The sequence below is a fragment of the Tachypleus tridentatus genome, chromosome 3, assembly GCF_004210375.1.
Source record: "Tachypleus tridentatus isolate NWPU-2018 chromosome 3, ASM421037v1, whole genome shotgun sequence".
In the NCBI taxonomy this organism is placed as follows: Eukaryota; Metazoa; Arthropoda; class Merostomata; order Xiphosura; family Limulidae; genus Tachypleus; species Tachypleus tridentatus.
Genome location: NC_134827.1, coordinates 16680159 through 16700780, shown reverse-complemented (window position 1 = coordinate 16700780; position 20622 = coordinate 16680159). Strand labels below are relative to the sequence as shown.

Sequence of the window (20622 nt, the reverse complement as noted above, 5' to 3'; positions counted from 1 at the left end):
TACATTTTTTGATTAGCTGTGTTAAGCGCAAAGCAACTAAACCTATTTTTGCAATACGTTAAATTGAAGGACCAATAAAATAACATATAACACGTTTTGTTGGGCTGGTTGACAAATGGAACTTTGCTAACATGATGTCATGCGGAACAATACAATTTGACTGTACGTAGGTAAGGAAGACCGTTTCTCTCAGTGACGAAGCTGTCGTATCTTGACGTGTCTGCTACGTTTTTGAAAATTTATCCACTCGGATTGTGGCAAAGTTGGTGACGAGAAATACGTAACTGGTAAGTACTCAGCTGAGCAATAATAACAGCGAGGTGTGTTGTCTAGTAGGTGACACTTGTAGGCTTGGATAATAACTTTGATATTGTTTAATATTATATTATTGTAAACTTGTTCTATTTTTTGTTTTATGAAGTGTATTCTTGGTGACTCTTTATGACAAATTATGACTTTCCATATGTATCTCAGTTGCTACCCTTTAACTTTAGCCTACTGTTACAAGCTATAACTTATAACCTATTTGTGGTCGGTACTTAACCTTGATATTAAAAAAAACAACAAAGAACAACAACTTATAATAATATACTTTTGTTGATAAGATACTGTTACTATAAGTATGAAATAAATTATGGTACTGACTTTTGTACTGTGGCATTATTAAAATAACCTATTTAGCCTTTTTATTATGACATTTTAACGATTCACTTCTTTCATTTACTAGTAAACTGTAAAATACGATAATATGTATTGTAGATTATTAAAGTTATTATCGAAAATTTATATTATTACGCATAAATTAATAATTTGTAAGTACAGTAGTCATTAGTCACTTACTTAGTATCAGTTTAAAAAATCTAAGAATGTGAGACAAATTTCTGTTATAGATAGACTGGTAAAATGAATGGTTAATTTTACGATATAAGTACGTTAAAGATTGAAATTTAAATTGAACTGTATTAGTTAGTAATGATAATCTGGAGGTTCTTAACTGAAGTTAACAGCATGGTGCAGTGACAGTTTTGTGCTGCATTTTTAAACTTGCAGTAAGCACCCACACTTTAATATACTGTTGGGTGGGTCTAACATTAAATATCCATAACTCAACTTTATGTTGTAAAAGAAGATGTATAACACATTACATTTTCTATTATATCTAGTTAGAATCTGAGGAAACAATATTCTTATAAAAGCTACTTAAAATTGAATCCAAGGGCATCTGCTGGAGGCTTTTACAAATTGTAAACCTTTATGTACAGTCAGTAATACTTAAGTTCTTCAGTCTGTAATGAAACACATTTTTCATTTTTTGGATGACATGAAAACGTAAATGAAAGTTGTTCTCTTTTAAACACAACAGAAATGTTTTCTATGTAAGAAAGTAGTGAACGGTGTCTATGTTTTATTAACAATTGCCATGGTTTTCTTTGATTGTTAATTGTACGTGGTGACTTTCTGTAAGTTCTGCACCAAGTTTTTGATTATTGTGAAACCTTATTTATATGTGTGAGTTCTTAAAATTGTTTCAGTTTTATAACGATTATGAAGCCATTGTTTGACTCCCCATAATATAGACCAAACAACACCTATGAGTTGAGAAAATTTGCATAGTTTAGACAGTGACATGAATGCCCATATTAATGGCAGTTGAGCAATAAATGTCTCCTTCCTTGCTTTACCAAGTGAAACAGACTGGAAACACTAAAAAACCCTTAATAAGCTGTAGCAGAAAAGATATTCACAAATGGCTTTTATAAAGTGACATTTGTTGCAACAAAGCACTTCTGATTTCTTTCAACAAAAGGAGCATGAAGAAAGCTAACAACACATTTTCAAATGTTGGATAAACACAGAGAAGTTGATATGGAGTCCTGTAAAGACAAACTTTTTATTCTAGATGGATGACAAAATATCTTGTTATAATATGATTCAGAAAATAAACTTCTGTAAGAGTTGTGTGAAAGTTTAGAATTGGAATATTTTTACAAAAGGAAGAAATGTGAGACTGGATGAAGCTTAACTATCAGTAGATTTTACATTTTGGCCTCTAAAATATTGGAGTCAGTATCTACTAATTGATACTAACATATGTTAGCTAGCTAAAGCTTAAAGTATACATAAGATTGTTGGATTAATTCATTTAAACTAGCAACTTCAAATGAATGTACAAGGATTCATAAGCTTGCTACATTTCTTATTCTTGTCAGCATTAAGGTACAAGTTAAAAAATTACATTCCTACTTTTAATATACTGTATAGTCAAGACTGTGATATTTAAAACCTTAAGAACTTGCAGTGTAAGTAGTTGTATATTATTGGCTGTGTTTAGCTGTTAAATAGGTGTTTCTCAATTAAGTTGCAGACTGAGTCAAAATTGGGTTATTGGTCACAGTTTTCCATATTGTTGTTTCAAAATTTAAATTGTATCAGTTCATTCTCTAAAAAGATTACACTTGCAAATATACAGCAACAACTCCTCCACATAAACATAGAGTAACTGATAGCAATGTTTCTTAGGGGTTGTTTCTCAGGTTTTGATTTTTTCTGTTTTTATATTAAATTTTCAAACATTAAGGAGCATTTTTTAGCAGTATGCAAATAACATTTTTTACCTTACATTTTTAAAGACTTCTGTTAAAGAAAAAAACATTTGACAAACTTTTAGGATAACAAATGAAAATTTATTATAAAATTCATATAATTTTTCAGTTGGTTCATTTTGACCATTGCTGTTGATTTGATATTACAATTTACTAGTTGGTATGCCAAGTTAAAGCAAGGGAGGATACATATATGTGTATGTCTATACAAGCTAATGGTTAGTGATATGAGGGGTGCTATAATTGAATGCTGATCTACTCATGTCACATTTTAGGTTGCCTTCAAAACTGTGTACAGTTTGCTTCAGAGAACTTAAATGATGAGGATATAGAATAATCTGTTTATAGGTAGCATGATAGCTATTTAAATGACTTCAGTTTTGATATTGTAGAAGATATGTTTTAGGTCTTACCATTAACATTTGCACAAGCACCCTTGCCTTGCTCTTTAATGAATTGGTTAAGTTATTGTCTAATGATTTTGCTGACTGTTAAAAAAATACATGTAGTTTCAACAGATTGTTCTTAGTAACATGAATGTTATATGTGCTATGCTGCTTAATAAGATAATGCTTATTTCACATGACTTGTTATTTTATTACTCTGACTTGTTAATCATTCCAATTTAGTAGTAAATCTGTCACAATTTTACCCTTAATTCTAGCTTTGGTGTGTGACTTAATATACTACATATTTTTTCACTTGTTACTTTAGTTTGACAGAGATATTAATGTGAAAAGCTACATCTGGCTTCATTACTTTTGTGATAGTTTGTACAGAAAAAATGTATGCTTGTGATGAATTGAATGGCTGTCTTTTCAATAGGTATATTGTATTTATAATGGACATTATTTACACCTTATAATTTATAGTAAATTCTTTTGACTTCTTTGATGTAGGAGTTGGTGGAGAAATTGTTCAGGGTCCATAAAAAATTATTGAAGTTTTACATCAAAAATAATTACGAAGACAACAGTAGGAAAGAGTCTTGGCAATTTGAAAAAAAAAGTGTAAGGGTGCCCCCCCCCTCACTAATGGTACAAACACAATATTCTGAAAGATCTAAGATCTAACCCTCATTGATCTTTGGTCTTGTTCTTATATCCAAGCAAAAACAACACTGTCTTTAAACTTCTTCCATCAAATGAGTATGCCTTTGTAATATTGGTGTATTTTTTTATAAACGTTCTTAGAAAATATGTGTTTCTGATTATGAAGGCTGGTATATATTTGTTGACATGAAAGAGTTAGATATTGCTTTTAATACAAGATTTCTGCCCAAGATATTTTTTTATAGAGTAGCATTTCTTTAAAATAACTCAATTTTCCTATTTTGTGTAGCCCTCTAAGGTGTAGCAAATAAAATTATAACTTTTCCTATTTTGTGTAGCCCTCTAAGGTGTAGCAAATGAAATTATAACTTTTCCTATTTTGTGTAGCCCTCTAAGGTGTAGCAAATGAAATTATAACTTTTCCTATTTTGTGTAGCCTTCTAAGGTGTAGCAAATGAAATTATAACTTTTCCTATTTTGTGTAGCCCTCTAAGGTGTAGCAAATGAAATTATAACTTTTCCTATTTTGTGTAGCCCTCTAAGGTGTAGCAAATGAAATTATAACTTTTCCTATTTTGTGTAGCCCTCTAAGGTGTAGCAAATGATATTTAGTTCCTTTTTCAACTTGTTTTTATATTTTTTTAAATCTGTGCTTCTTTCTTGTTTAAAAATTATCTTTAGAAAACATCTTTTAGTGAGATGTATAATTTTAAAATAATGATGTAGACAATTCATTCTTAGTTATCCTTTCTTTCAGACAAGATCCCTTAACTGAAAATTGTCTTTTAGAATACTGATATAGTGTAAGAAGAATGTTATAAGAAAAATAAAAACAAACGTTGTGTTTATTTTTGGCTAATGGTTAACAAGAGAGCTTTCTATACTACAGTGCGAGTGGAAAATTGTTCCTAAAAAAACTGATGAAAGGTGAAAGTTGTTGGTAGAGCTTAAAAGTACCATGGAGAATTTACTGAAAAAAGATTCATAACTTTGAAAGGAAAAGTGATAATTTTAATGTTACTGTGATTAAAAATTTGTTCAAAGTGTATTTAATAAATTTAAAAGAAGATAAAATACTGGTAAAGTTAATTATCAACATTTTAAATATCTAATTGTTTCAATATACAGGACTAGAATCTAAATGTGTTTATACATTAAATCAAATGCACAAAATTTAACACTTCTGTAAAACATTTATTCTTTGATATAAGATATTTTATTAGATATGTTGGTAATGGTTGCTTTTTATTTCCATTGGCAACATTTCAAAATGACAAAGCACCAGCCCAGAATGTTTCTAGAAAAAAAAGTGAAATGGCTATACAAATCGATATCTAGTGGAATATTGATAACTACGATGAGACTGTCCATTTGGAAGTACGCGAATTACTGCTACGTAGACTTGGAGTTCAAGAGATAAAATAGTGTGTGTTAAAACAGTACATCATCGAGTAATAAATCAAATTTGTTTAAAACGTATTAAGTCGTATGAACAGCGTAGCTAGGTGAAGCCAAATCAATGGAACATAACAGGGAATGGTTTTGTCGTTTTTACCTTTTTTTTTTTTGCCCACGCGATTTATTTCTTTTGATGATGTTTATGTTTGTATTCCTCTGAAGTTCTTAAAAAACGTCTATTGTTGAGAAATCCGTGAACACTTGTGTAGACATGGTAACGTACAATAGACAAACACCCTTTACAACTGTAGATGTAAAGTAAACCGTACCCATGCAGGTTTAGCTCATTCCCTGCCTTTTCCGGGGTGGATTATACATAATGTGTAGCGCACAGGAAAAGGTACTAGCGATGGAGGGAATTCGTATGTTTGGTAGAATGTTTGAATTCGGATGTTCCGTTCGTGTAAGTATTAATAGTATTGTCTAACACGTAATACCAAAGGTTTATCTAGTGTTAGCTTATAAATCAGTCGGGTTTTAAACGTGGTATTAATCTTTCCCGTGTGAGAATAGTATTGGAGGTACGTTTACGATTTTACCAACACTTCCTACATATACGAAAAAGTAATAAAAACGTGTCTCTGTTGCATCATGGGACAGTAACAGTGACAGAGCGTGACGTAAAATAACGCGCTTGCAATAAAGTTAAACATAATAAATATAAATCAGCGAGGTTATATTGGTGACTAGAAATAATTGTTATTACAAGACAGAAAAATTCGTATACAGAGATAGAGGTAGTTATGTAGAAGGACAATATATATGTGTGTATTAGTTTTTCAGTGGATATCATATAAACTGTAGAATGTTTAGCTAACGCGTATGTTTTAAGTATTTGAAAGAGAGCCTAATTCAGGATATGACTTTAAATCATGTTTTGCCCATCTACTCAACAATAAATGCTCAGGCTGTGTTATATTTACTCCAAGGCAATAATTTATTAGCGTTTAAGTTATGAGTATTATGCGTACATCACGACAGTGTTTATTGACGAATTTATCTATAATTCATGAACATATTTTTGTACTGTTGAATGTTGTATCCCCTTTTCACATGAGTATATCCTTCCGTACTAGAACTAGTACGTAGAATGTTATTAAATACTGTGAATAACAAATATCAACGTAAGCATTTCATTATCAAATATAATTTAGTATTTCGAAAATTAGTTGGTCATAGATTATCGAAAATAAAAAGTTCAATTCTCCCTTACACCATAAAGAATAAATTTTGTGTATGCGAGAGAATATGTTAGAGACAAGCGGATTAATCGATGAGATAGTTTACTGAGTCGAAACACAAGAACCGACATTCATAGGTACTTTTTAGCACTTAGCTATACGAATGTGCGTGTGGCACATACATATGTTCTGATTGTCGGTGTATAAACAATTATGTTTATACGTTTTAAAACACTCCCACATAGTTGTGTGTACACATGGTTTGCAACGTGCTCAGTGAAATACACTGTGTGAACTGGTTTCGTTATATCAAGTAATTTCTGCACAAGTATTTCGTAAGTGTAAGAAACTGCACATCTACACAACCAAATACTGTGCACAAATACGTGTGGTATGTGAGCGTACGAGCCGTTGTAATAAAGGAAAAAAAAAATAAACCCACATTATTGGACTTGCATATACGGCCCGGTGTTTAAGGCACTCGACTCGTAATCCGAGGGTCGCGATTTCGAATTCTCGTCACACCAAACATGCTCGCCCTTTCAGAGGTGGGGGCGTTATGATGCGACGGTCAAAATCCCACTATTCGTTGGTAAAAGAGTAGCCCAAGAATTGGCGGTGGGTGGTGATGACTAGCTGCCTTCCCTCTAGTCTTATACTGCTAAATTAGGGACGGCTAGCGCAGATAGCCCTCTTGTAGCTCTGCGCGAAATTCAAAACACAACTCGTATATACATGGCTAGGAGTGACGTAAGGCTTAGCGTGCAATGAGGTCCAAGGTTCGAGTTGTGAGTTGCCAATGAACATACTCCGCAGTTTCAATTGTGAAAACGTTATAACTGATAACTACTTTCGCTATTAACGTAAGAGTATGCATATGGTTAGCACGTGCTGATAACCAAACGATGTAGTGCAAAATTTTATAGTGCTGTATTTGCAGTAGTAATATATTTAATGTGTGTATGTTACCAATAGAAAGCAAGCAATGCAACTTTCTTTACATTAAGCAACCATGAGAAAGAAAACAGTAAAAAAATGCACCACATAAAATCCCATTAACATTAAAACAGGTTTTCAAGACATAAGTATATTTTAACTGCATTAAAGTACCAACAACTCACTTTTATAATGTTTAGTATACCTGTCCTGCTAACACGTATTACCTCACCTCCAGTGACACAGAATTATGCCTTCGTACGTACAACGCCAGAAACCGTGTTTCGATGCCCGTGATGGGCAGAGCACATGCAGCCAATTGTTGAGCTTTGTGCTTAACTCCAAACAAACAAACCAAAAGAAAGACGACCATTGTTATATGTTATGTAAACAATAAACTTTTGAAAAATGTGTATATTTTAAACACAGTTTAATTGTATAATGTGTTTAATAAAGTGTTTTAATAATATATTTTGTGTAACTTAATAACCATAGGACGTATGAAAAAATTCTCTACTGTATTTTGACGATGTGGCATCTATTCTTTAGCTGGAAGTGTCGAATGATGCTTGATGCCATCTCCTGAGGGAGATCAGCAGAGTGTCCACTCGTTGGTCTGAGAGAGCTCTATCAATGAACATGTGGGGATCACAAATGGTTAGTGTGTTTTATGACGCTCTGGGATGAAGATTGGGTAATTTTCACCAGCCCATGTGATGCATGTTGGTCAGGTTGAAAATGTCAAAAGGTCTTACTCTTTTTTTTTTTCCTAACCACACCAATTCTTGTAACGCAAAAGATCAAATAATTTGCGTCACTATCTTTGTTAAAGCTTATTTACTTTTTCTGCGTTTATCTGTTGCGATTTTGTGTGGTAAAGTTTGAGTTATACTACTGATTGTCGCAGCATTAGAACGATGTTCACTCGTCAGGATTGTGAACTGCAGAGGAGTAATTTACATTTGTTCAGCAAGTGACAATAGCGTATGTCTGATGTGAAACATAAATGACAGTTTTGAAACGTTTTTGCTTCGTAATGAAACCAAGCTAGGCTCAGTGGTTATCGTGCCGGACAGTGGATCAGAGGTTCCTTGAATCGCTGCCCGTTACTACTAACAATAAAAAAAAATCGCAGACTAGGGCCGTGAGTGCTTTTTATGAGTGGTGATTAAATTCTACTATTCGTTTAGAGTAGTCCAAGAATCAGCGATGGGTGGTATTCACTAGCTTCCTTCTCTCTAGTCTTTCACGTTAAATTTAACGCAGATAACCATCGAGTAGCTTTTCGCAAAAATTAATAACAAAAATTCCATGATGAGTATGTAATTTCGTTACTTGGTTCAAAGAACCTTAATGTGGTGAGTGTTGGTTGCCTTCTTTGTGGGCAATAACCGATATCTTACCGATTAGCTCACGTACCCATAAGGTGTCATTCGGATTAGAAAACAATATTGTTTGTGTATTTCTGGTTGCACGAATAAATGCGAGCTGCATACTATTTTTCTCTGTCACCTATACATGGCTCATCATTCTTCATCATACTATTTGTCATTTTTCTTTTTTAAATCTTTGTCCATATACGTTGTTGAAACGTTGTTTTAACCTGTTGACTGCCAAGTATTTCAGTTGCTACAATACAACTCTAATGTTTTTTTCATTTTCTAACTTTTTTCGTGACGCCATTTTGGATCAAGAGTGAAACAATTTGCAAGTATGTCAAATGCATATATGGTGCTGACATCTAGCGTTGAAGATAGGCATTACTGAGAACGAATTAACTCGTTCGTGGCACTGTGTTACCGATCGGCTTGGGCGAGTTATCTTGTCTACGGCACTGAACAGGTTAAAGCTACTTACTGTACAGTTTTACTGAGGAAGGTTGTGTGACCAATTTATGTATATTAGCAGAAATAGCCGCCGCCCTCCGGGCAGGTCTAACCGCTAATTTCTGAGGAACACCATTGGGCCTGCGGCCTTTTCTTGGATTGTCTGACAGTTCTACAATTCTCGTAGTTGACATTAAGCAGCCCCTCGTTAGTACAGCGGTAAGTCTACGGATTTACAACGCTAAAATCAGGGATTCGGATCCCCTCGGTGGACTCAGCAGATAGCTCAATGTGGTTTTGCTATAAGAAACACACACACACATTCAACAACGTCCACCATCCATGATAAAAACGATTTTACTGACATTTTAGTTTAAAAACGAGTTATCATCACAGCATTACATCACAGAGTAGATTTTATTGAAGTATTTCCTTGTACACTGTTATCAATGAAAATGCCTTGCTTTTATGTTGCACCACTCACGAGATTTTCACTAAAGAAAAACAAGTGTTTAAGATTTTATTTATTTTTATTCCTTTATATTTGAAACGCGATCCTTTATAGTAATTTTTGATTAAATCATTTTTCTTTGTGGAACTTTATTATTATTATTTATTGCTCACCAATAAAAAATACTGCATAGTTATAAAACATGTTACCCAGTTATAACTGATGATGATCGTTGGGTTGTTTCTGAGATCTGAGTGTTGGACGTACACATTGAAAGCTTTCTTATAATAAGATTGTTTCATGTCTGTAGGATAGGTGTATCTAAGATCCAGTTTTAGTGTTGTGTGAAACGAGTGAAATGCTGTAATACTGCTTTAAAATCTGATACATTTTTTTTTTAAATGTCTGATCGTGGCCAGTGGTTAGGGTGCCGGGCTGTGGATAAGAAGTTCCGTAGTTCGCAAAGTAAAAAAGAAGAAAAAAAAGAAGTAACTTTTATAAATTTAAACGTTGAGCGTGTTTACGGATTGCATTCGTTTCGATAATTTTATAGTTTTACAGCATTAAATATTACCTAAAATTCAACTGGAGCTACGGTAAAGTCTATAGGTTAACAGCAGAAATTAAATATAAAGGCACTGAATGGAATTTCCTTGAAGATAAAAGTGGCATTCTAAAGTAAACAGTGTTGACCTCAATAGTTTAGGTGTGAACTGAAAGGTGAAATATTTGTAAACCAGTTCTGAGATACGTGTTCGCATGCCATCATGGGTTTTGTGTTATCCTCTTGGAATCAACTTGCCCACTTATTCCCGAATTTTATATATATATATATGTAAATTTGTATAACCATAAAACGTTTTGTTACGTTTTTTTCAAGATATTTTAACAGACCCGTAAAAGTAAAGAGAAAGATGTTTTGAATAGCCATTGTATGATTCCGCTTCTGAAAGAAGAAAAATAGCCTTTGGTATTGAAAAGATTTTAATATTTTTATCTTACTAGAACAGTAAAGTGTATGAAAAAGAAAATTTGTAAATCAGCAGCTATCCGATTTTAGACGTGTTATACTCAATTTAGAATATTTACAGTAAGTTATACAGCCAAAGTAATCGTGCTTTAATGACTTTTAAATTAATTAGAAAAAGACTGTGCTTACGGCATATTTGCAAGAAATGTATTTATTTTAAATAAAAAACTATCACTTCGTTTTTTTCTACAATTGTGTCTTAAAACTGTACGGGGAACCTGTGTAATCTAATGAATTGCAGCCAGCCTGTTGCTAATGTTAACTATGACGAAAACAACAAGGAATGACGCAGTTTCTGACGCACTTCCGTTTTTGCTGTGGTTGGAATGATAATATACGTTGATATCTTAGCTCTTCTTTCTTTGTGCCTTTTGGAGCTGGTGTAATTATATTGTAAAGTAATAAGTGAATAATAATTTAATCGCATGGTGCCAAAGCATGTTAGGCCTATATAAAACTATCATATTCACAAACATCGTTCGTGAACAGAACGAATAAGAGAAGATTCAATAAACTACCACCGCTAATGGAAACTTATCCCTTCTTTGGCGCTCGTTTTATTAACTAATAACTTAATCATAACTATCACTTTTCCTAGTGGCTAGTATCAGCAACTAAACAGTCTTGGGATGTAACCCATATTTATCATGAAAAAAAAAAGACAAAACATTTACAGTTGCATTCACAGAAAAAAAACAAAATGGAGTTGTCATCAAACTAATCTTATTTAAAATAGAAAGCTAATTGCGTAGCACATAAAAACTCACTGACATGTGATATGCCGATACTGATAAAGCAGTACTTCTTTATAATTATCATCATTAATCTAGTGCTCAAACACTGTGTACTTCATGGACTTGGCGTTTACTATTTATATTAAAGTGTTATTCACATCTATCTAATTCATAGTGGCTCATTCTATTAATAGCGGTATTTTAAACACGATTAGTGGTTCCATTCTTTGTTTTATTTTATGGCCTTATTTGTTAATATTTATTGTAAAAATTACTAAATATGTGAAATAATTCCAAATTTCTGTAGTCATACAAAAGTTGTTTTTTTAAAGTAAAAATGTCTAATTTCAGATATTCTACTTAATTTTGGCCTTAATTAACAATCTCCGTGTGAAAGTAAATTATCTCCAAAAACACTTTAATTGTGATCGTGAAGGCTTAGAACTAGAATTTTGTGCTACGTAACATATTCAAAATCTACTTTTGGAAAATACTTCTTTGCCGCTTTGTTTGTTTCTCTTGATTTAGTAGCTTCACTAACATTGTTTTTTCTAGAAATTTCTAAAAGCGATGTTGAAAATTTTCAAGAGAAATGTAGTTTTACAATTTCAAATCAATTCATGATTTCAGACACACCTGGCAGAAAATTAATTTTGAGTTTCAGTATATTCGTAGACGTCCCTTAGTGGCACAGTGCTATGTCTGCGGACTTACACCGCTAGAAACAGGGTTTCGATCCGGGCAAAGCACAGATAACCCATTCTGTAGCTTTGTGTTTAATTCCAAATAAACAAACAAACAATCATGCATACATAATCCTGCGATGGCTCAGCGGCAAGACTACAGGCTCGTAACGTTAAAAATACGGTTTGAATTTCGCGATAGATACAACACTAATAACCCATACTAAAGCTTTGCGCTCAACAATAAGTAAACGGTGGGTGTATGAAAAATGTGAAAAACATCAGGTAATTTGTATGTAAAGTTTTCCTTAAAATGGAATTTTGCGTATTTTTGATATGTTACAGAACACGGAATTCTGGTTCCAGTGATATCAAATATAACTTCTTAGTTTCTTCTTTTTAGAGTAAACTTTATTTTTAGGTTTCGGATACCATGTACTTAACCATATGGCTTCTTGTAACCCTCATTTGTACTACGTTTTTGGAAGATATGGTCAGACATGGTTTTTAATTGGAATATGAAACTGTGAGACCACCGTTCACGACCCTTTGCCACAAAAAATTCAAGGATATAATTGCCCAAAGATGAATAACGTTCGCAAATTGATTTAATACATGGTGAGAAACACTGATTTGTTGCTTGTCGATTGAACGAGACAAGACAAGGAATTGAAGTATAAGTAAATAAAATGCTTAATTTTCTGAAGAAAACTAAGGATTTGCCAATCCCATCATAATGCCAGGTTATAACGTTTTGATGAAGTAAGAAAAGTGTAATAAATATATTTAAGTAAAATTGACTCGCACTATCAGCAGAAAGAACGAATAAAAGATCAAAACGCAAACGAAACTACAGTAGCAAATCCTGGATCCTACCGGATTGAAATCATGTATTATTTACTCTCCTCGGAGATCAGAATATCTCATGAAAAATCAAAACTGCAATCACAAAACACATCCTGCAACGTTTCTCTCCCATAGCGTTGCTTAGGCTTGTGTTTCAGACGATATTAATGTAATTCTAATTACATTTTTATAACGCGATCCGGTGAAATCGGTTGAGAATCCCAACCTTCAGTCAGATCAGATGCTAATGCTACAAACATATTTTACAATCAACTTTACACAAAACTTCTATAAATTACTAAATTTTTATTAAATTTGTATCCCTCACATACACCTAGTTAAGTAAGTAATATAAATCCTCACAACTACGACGCTCCCTAGTGGTACAGCGCCATGTCCACCGACTTACAATGCTAGAAACCGCGTTTCTATACCCGTGGTGGACAGGGCAAAGATAACCCATTGAGTTGCTTTGTGTTTGGCTATAAACAAACCTCATAAAAACAAAGTAAAATGCATGAGAAAAATATTAACGAACGATGTATTACAGCTCAAAATTAAACATTTTAAATACAAAAATACCCTACAAGAAAAATATATTGGGATGTTTGGGAAACATATGTAACAGACTAACATAAAGAAAAAAGGAATAACAAAATACTTATTACGGCGCTGTAAGAATGATGGCTAAACGACACTAGTAAGTTAGCCAAGAGTTGACGGTGGGTAGTGCTGACTAGTTTCCTTTTATTTAGATCAGGGGTTACCAAACTTTTTTCGCAGGGGGCCAGATTACTTGGGGAATGAGAAGCGTGGGCCACATGATCATTATGTTCAATACTCATAAGCTGGAACGAAAGCTCTCTGTAAAAGACTTAACACTAAGTTTAGGATGCCACATTAGCCATGTGGGAGTAGCATGCAATACACACATATAATAAAAAACAAACAGAAATACAACCAACATTTTTATTTACCAAAAGGTTATCAAAGAAGGTGACATTAGCAAAAACAATTGTCACATCGCACATAGTGAGTACATATCTGAATTTCACTAAGCCGCAAAAAAGTTTTTGAGATTTATGAAATTGGCGTTTGATTTTCAAAATATCTTCAATGTTCGGTTTTGAATTGCTGCATCCAATCATTAGAATTGCATTCAGATGTTCATCACTCATCCTTGATCGATGTACCGACTTCACATACTTCATTTTTGAAAATGCTTGTTCACAGATATAAGTTGTTCCGAACACTGATACCATACCAGATGCGAACTGCTTCAGCTTTGGAAAATCATCTTCAGGTGTGCAACAGTAAAATTCAATAAGTTGCTCCTCTCTGTGTTTTGCTTTCAGCAAGTCACTCCCTGCAAATCGACGACTTCCAGCTGAAGTTCCACTGGCACGTCATCAATGACACAATCAAAAGGATTCTGAAAAAGGAGAATGTCACTTTCGATTCTGTCGAGATCCGAAAATCTCTCTTTAAAATGCTTATTTAAATCACCAATAATCTTTTTCTGAAACTCCAGGTTGACATCTTCTGTGATTCCAGCATGAAACTCATTGAAACACTGAAAATGAGAGAGGTTTCCTCCTTCCAAATGTGCTTCGAACAACGACAGCTTTCTCCGTAATCCTTTAATGATTCTATAGGGATCACAGACAAGGTCATTTTTCCCCTGAAATTTCAAGTTCAATTCATTCATGTGGGATGTGATGTCAACCAAAAATGACAACTTTGACAACCAGGTTAGATCCGACAGAAGTGGATCGGTTCTATATTTCTCGATAAGAAATATATATATTTCTCCTCTCAGCTTATAAAAACGAGACAAGACTTTACCGCAGCTGAGCCACCTCACCGCCGTGTGATAAGGCAAGTCACAGAAATCCGAATCAATTTCTTCAAGAAACGCCTTGAACTGGCGATGATTAAGTGCATGACCCCGAATGAAGTTCCCTGCAGAAATGACTGGTTTCAGTACGCAAGAAACACCTAAGTGTTTTCCACAGAGTGCTTGCTGATGTATGATGCAGTGTATGAACAGAGCGCTTGGGTGTTGAAGATCTTCCAACTGTTTCCTGATCGGCCCCACCAGACCCTTCTTTACTCCAGCCATGTTTTTTCCTCCATCAACTGTTACACCTATAAGCTGATCCCACTGAAGGTTATAGTCTTGCAAAGTTTTATGCACTTCCATGAAAATGTCTTCTCCAGTTCTTTCGTGCATGCTGCAAGCTGATGCCAACTCTTCCGTGATCTGAAAGTCCAAATTAACTCCACGAATGAACACGCGAAGTTGTGACGTACTCGAGAGATCAGTAGACTGATCCAGTGTCAGAGAACACTACAGGAAGTTTCTAGCTTTTTGGCGTATCTGTAATGCGATGTTCTCTCCAAGTTCTTCTGCTCTCCGTACAACTGAAGCTGCTAAAAGGCTGATACTTTCAAAGAAATTGGCTTTTTCAGGACACACCTTATTTACTGCTTCCATCATACACTTTTGATGAAGTTGCTGTCAGTGAAAGATTTTCCTCGATCTGCCATCCTGTGCACTATTTTGTAACTTGTACGAGTGACAGATTCATTTTCAGCAAACTTTCTTGTGAAGAGATTCTTTTGAGATTCAAAAACACGTTTCATGGATTCAAATTTCTCAGAACGGAACTTTCCTGAAAATTTCAAATATGTTGATAGATGTTTCATAGTGACGCCGAAGATTGTACTCTTTCAAAACGGCAACACTTTCGGTGCATATCACACAAGTAGCTTTCTGTTTTTTGTTTCCACAAAGAAGTACTTTTCTGCCCATTCTTCATTGAAAGCACGACACTCAGAGTCCACTTTGCTTCTTTTAAAAGCAACCATAACGATGGGTGAAAAAAAAACAGGATCTGAAAATGAAAAACACAGAACGCTGTGAGAAAAGTATTGTACTGGTCCAAGAACGCACAAACAAAATATATTGAAACCTACGTTTGCCACTACACTTACCTAAGAACATGAGGTTATCTGCTGAGCCTACCGAGGGGAATCGACCCCTGATTTTAGCGTTGTAAATCCGTAGACTTACCGCTGTACTAGCAGGGGGCGTTGCGCAAAGCAACTTCAGGAATCTCTGTGTCCCTGATTTTGAAGCGATGGACTAGAAAGAAGGCAACTTGTTACAAACAGCACACACCGCCAACTATTGGATTACTATTTAGTGAAGGTAAAGGGGATTCAATTGTCACCTTTATAACGCACCCACAGTCCCAAAGTGAGGAGCACATTTTTTTTATTTAATACGGTAATTGTGTTCAAACATTGGAACTACAAATCCATAGTCCAGAATCTGGACTGTGAGCGCACTTGGTCTCTGTCTGGCGCGCGCCAACCGGTTTTAGTTTTAAATAACGACATTCTCGTCATTACGAGAGAGAACGAGAAATAAAGTACAACCACACGGACTTCAAAACAAATAAGTTAACTTTAAATGGCCTAAAAGTGTAACGTACCTTTCTCGATAACGCAGAAAGGTGTGTCTAATGTGAACGTTCCATAGAAAGATGACTAATCAGTTATTTTCCACAAAACAAACAACGGTAAAGTGCTATGAGTTGTCTCTATTTATATAAGATTTGAAGTATACTAATAAGTTATTTTGCCGAATCATTGTTTGTTTCTTTTGAATTACGCGCAATGCTACCCAAGAGCAATTTGCGCTAGCATTTCCTAATTTAGCAGTGTAAGACTAGAGGGAAGGCAATTAGTCATCACCACCCACCGCCAACTCTTGGGTTACTCTTTTAGCAGTGAATAGTGAGTGGGATTGATCGTAACATTATAACGTCCCCACGGATGAAAGGGCGAGCATGTTTGGTGCAACGGATATTTGAACCCACGACCTTCAGATTGCGAGTCCAGCACCATAACCACCTGGCCATGCCGGGCCTTCCTGAAGTATTCATTAAACTGATTAAAATATTAAAAATGAACATGGAATCCAATCTGTCATTTGTTTTATCACTTGCCATTGAGTTATACTAACCACAAGGAATTCCTCCTGCTAGTCATTCAGACAAGAGTATCTCAAGAGTCGGCGGTAGGTGCTGTTGATTAGTTGCCTTCCGTTCAATGATAGATTAGACTTCATATTTATTATTTATAAAATACATTCGATACACCCGCAAGTCAGGTGATAAAAGTATAAAAATTCTCTCTAGTCTTACACTACTAAATTATGGACGGCTAGTGCAGATAGCCCTCGTGTAGCTTTGCGTGAAATTAAAAAAAAAAAATGTTTACCTAAGGTAAAACAAAAGTCGTTTTATTTATTTTGGGTTATATGCCTTGGCAGGACAGGAGATTCGCAAAGCATTATGTAACTCAAAACTGTTAGTACTCTAATGCAATCATAAATATAGTAAGATATGTGTTCTTAAAATTTGTTTTAATGTGTTTTTTATATAATGTACCGAGTCTTTTCTTTGCTGCTTAATTTAAAGAAGTTTTCTTTGAATAGTATGTATATCCAGTTTAGTACCAATATGTCCCCGCTAGTACAGTGATAAGTCTACGGATTTACAACGCTAGAATTGGGGGTTCGATTCTCCTCGGTAGACTCAGCAGATAACCCGATGTGACTTTGCTATATGAAAACTCACACACAGTACCAATATAAATGTAGTCTTAAAAATTAATATTACATATATTTTATTTATTTAAAATTGACTCACTGAAATGAAGATCATGTTTTTAGCATGTTATTTTACCCTAAAGGTGATGTCACGTGGGTTCTAACACTACAAAATTTAGAACTACACCACTGCTAAGCAACACCTGCCAACTGTAAGGTAGCAGAAGTAGTTAACTGTTATAACGCTTCCGAAACTGAAACTGTGGAGCGTATTTAGCAGCTTCTCGCGACTCGAACCGTGGACATCCAGGCTCCATAAACTCTCGTCTTAAGGCTCAGACCTTAATGTACAAGTTACTGTAAATAAATTTAAGTCTGATAATGTGTGTGGGTGTATTTTTAGTTTGATAACTACGGCTCGTACGTTCACATCCCACACGTATTTGTACACATTATTTAGTTGTATAGCTTCTTATACATATAAAGTAATTGTAAAAAAAAAATTGCTTGTAACGAACCTACCTGGTATAGCGTGTTTCATTGAACACATAACAAACACTATATGAATAAGTTTGGGTATTTTAAAATTTATAAACATTCATTTTTATACGTTGACTATTATACCATATACACATACCGTTTATACATATTCATACAGTTTAGTACTGAAAAGTACCTGTGTACGACCTTATGTTTCAACTCTCAGTAAACAGTGTTATCATTTAGCCCACTTGTCTGTCCGATACACACGTACACAAATTGTTTCCACTTTAACAAGTAAAGTTTGTTTTGGTTTGAATTTCGCTACACTGTAAGACAATGTAAGACTAGAGAGAAGGCAGCAAGTCATCACCACCCACCGCCAACTCTTAGGCTATTCTTTTACCAACGAATAGTGGGATTGACCGTAACTTTATAACGCCCCCCACGGATGAAAATGTTGGGTATGACGGGGATTCGAACCCACGACCCTCGGATTACAAGTCGAGTGCTTTAACCACCTGGCCATGCTGGGCCTAACAAGTAAAACCTGTAATAACCACTTTCCCTAGAGGGTATACTAGATAGCAACACGCTTAAATTTAATTAAAGTACAGAACAATGGTTCGATATTTTTTAGGTCAGGTTAAGGGATTTAACCTGAAGATGATCTGAGATGGTCGACACGTTGTTCTGTACTTTATTTTAATTAGTTTTAATACTCATTCCATCCGTCTTGAGAATATATTTTTACTTCAAGTGAGTTTGTCGTTATCACGAACGCTTACATGTAGGTCTGTTATTTTTGGTATTGTACGAAGGCAGTTATTTGTACTCGTTCTGGCTTGGAGAGACTTCTTCGTGTGAAAAGTGAGAAAAACGATCACCAATAAAACCATATGACATATGTTTATGAACTACTTATCTTGAACATTCATTCCTCAGTAAATGCTGTCCTATGGTTCATGTATTTCGTTCCACATAGTCTCAATGCTATTAACGTATAATGAGGCTACTAAAATGCATGACGAGTGAAAACCTTTTTGTAGACACGTTTATATGAACAGAGATAGACACACGAAATAATTAATTGGTTGTTAATTTAAAAAAAGTTAAATCGTATAGCATAACGTCATGATTATAACAGTACAAATTACATTTATATTGAATGTGTGTGTCTTTTATAGCAAAGCCACGTTGGGCTATCTGCTGAGTCCACCGAGGGGAATGGAACCCCTAATATTAGCGTTGTAAATCCGAAGACTTACCGCCGTACTAGCAGGGGACATTTATATATTGGAAAATAAATTGTTAATTTTATCCTTGTAGTTACTGCTGGATTGGAATACATTTGTGTTTGAGAATTTCGGTCAAAGTTACTTATTAACCGTTAACTTGTTAAAGCTACTAATTTTCAAGTGATGGTCTAGAAGGAAGGCAACTAGTCACTAATATTTAGTAATATATATTACTTCATTATTTTTACACGTTTTGTGGCCTTTCCTACTAATATCCATTGTCAACTAATGAACTACTTTAATGTAAAAGTGAAAGTTCACCTTATGGCCATATGGTTAGGGCGGCACTTGAATTGCAACCTGAGGGTTGTGGGTTTAAATCCCCTTCCCTTCCCAAACATACTCGCTCTTTCGGTTGTGGCGGCATTATAAAGTGATGGTCAATTCTTTGGTAAAAGAGTAGTCCAAGAGTTGGCGGTGGGTGGTGATGACTAACTGCCTTCCCCTTAATCTTTCACTGTTAAATCAGAGACAGCTAGCACAGATAGTCATTTGTATCTTTGTATTGAATCTAGTAGTGGGATTCCTTTTCACATTTATAACACAACTACAGCTGAAAGTGTCAAGCGTGTTCGGCAACATCAGGTCTCGAACTTTAGACTTTTTGAATCATAGGCAGAACCCTATCCAGAATGCCACGTATGAGCTACCCTTATTGATCTGTAGAATTTGACAGTCACTTTTATGAATGGCTTGAAAGCGCGGAGTTTTTTGTGTTTTTTTTCGTCGTTGTTGTTTTTGGTGGTTATCGTAACTGGCCGCGACCACAGAATCTACCGTGCGCTAACCTTTGGCCTAAGTTCGGCCACATTATGGAATCAAATCATTTTGAAGATTTCACATATCTCTTGTTAAACATAAATGATAACATGGCTTTGACTATTATGTTCCTTTCATCTGCTGAACAAAAGTAAATTAACATGTTCTTCTAAAGTTTAAATTAGCAAGCTATATGTTAAAGTATCTAAAGTGCATGCCAGTTTTAATACTATGATTATTAGATTTAAAATAGAAGCTCTACCCTGTCTGTTTTTTTTGTTTGTTTTTTGAATTTCGCGCAAAGCTACTCGAGGGCTATCTGCGCTAGCCGTCCCTAATTTATCAGTGTAAGACTAGAGGGAAGGCAGCTAGTCATCACCACCCACCGCCAACTCTTGGGCTACTCTTTTACCAACGAATAGTGGGATTGACCGTGACATTATAACGCCCCGACGGCTGAAAGGGCGAGCATGTTTTTGGTGCGACCGGGATTCGAACCCGCGAATCTCGGATTACGAGTCGAACGCCTTAACACGCTTGGCCATGCCGGGCCTACTCCACCCTGTCATTGGGCATATAGAATCACAAGAAATAAAAAAAAAACCTACTAAAAACAAATAAAGTCAGAGGAAAGACAGAGTCACACGGTATTTGAATTTTCCCG

At 34.9% G+C, this 20622-nt stretch overlaps 1 protein-coding gene across 10 annotated transcripts in view; it reads left to right on the top strand.

Moving 5' to 3' along the window:
* The window catches only part of LOC143246432 (cyclic AMP-dependent transcription factor ATF-1-like), a 47761-nt gene continuing 27139 nt past the window's right edge, over window positions 1-20622 (top strand). For 2 of the 10 annotated variants that reach the window (XM_076493144.1, XM_076493139.1), the window contains exon 1: window positions 6-287. Coding sequence is in view for 6 of the 10 variants with exons in the window: in XM_076493134.1 (XP_076349249.1) it covers window positions 5433-5516 (84 nt within the window). In the remaining 4 variants the exon portion in view is untranslated. Of the gene's footprint in view, window positions 288-4901; window positions 5517-7779; window positions 7888-20622 lie in introns of those variants that run through there. The other 8 variants (XM_076493141.1, XM_076493136.1, XM_076493138.1 and 5 more) reach the window with 7 other exon arrangements.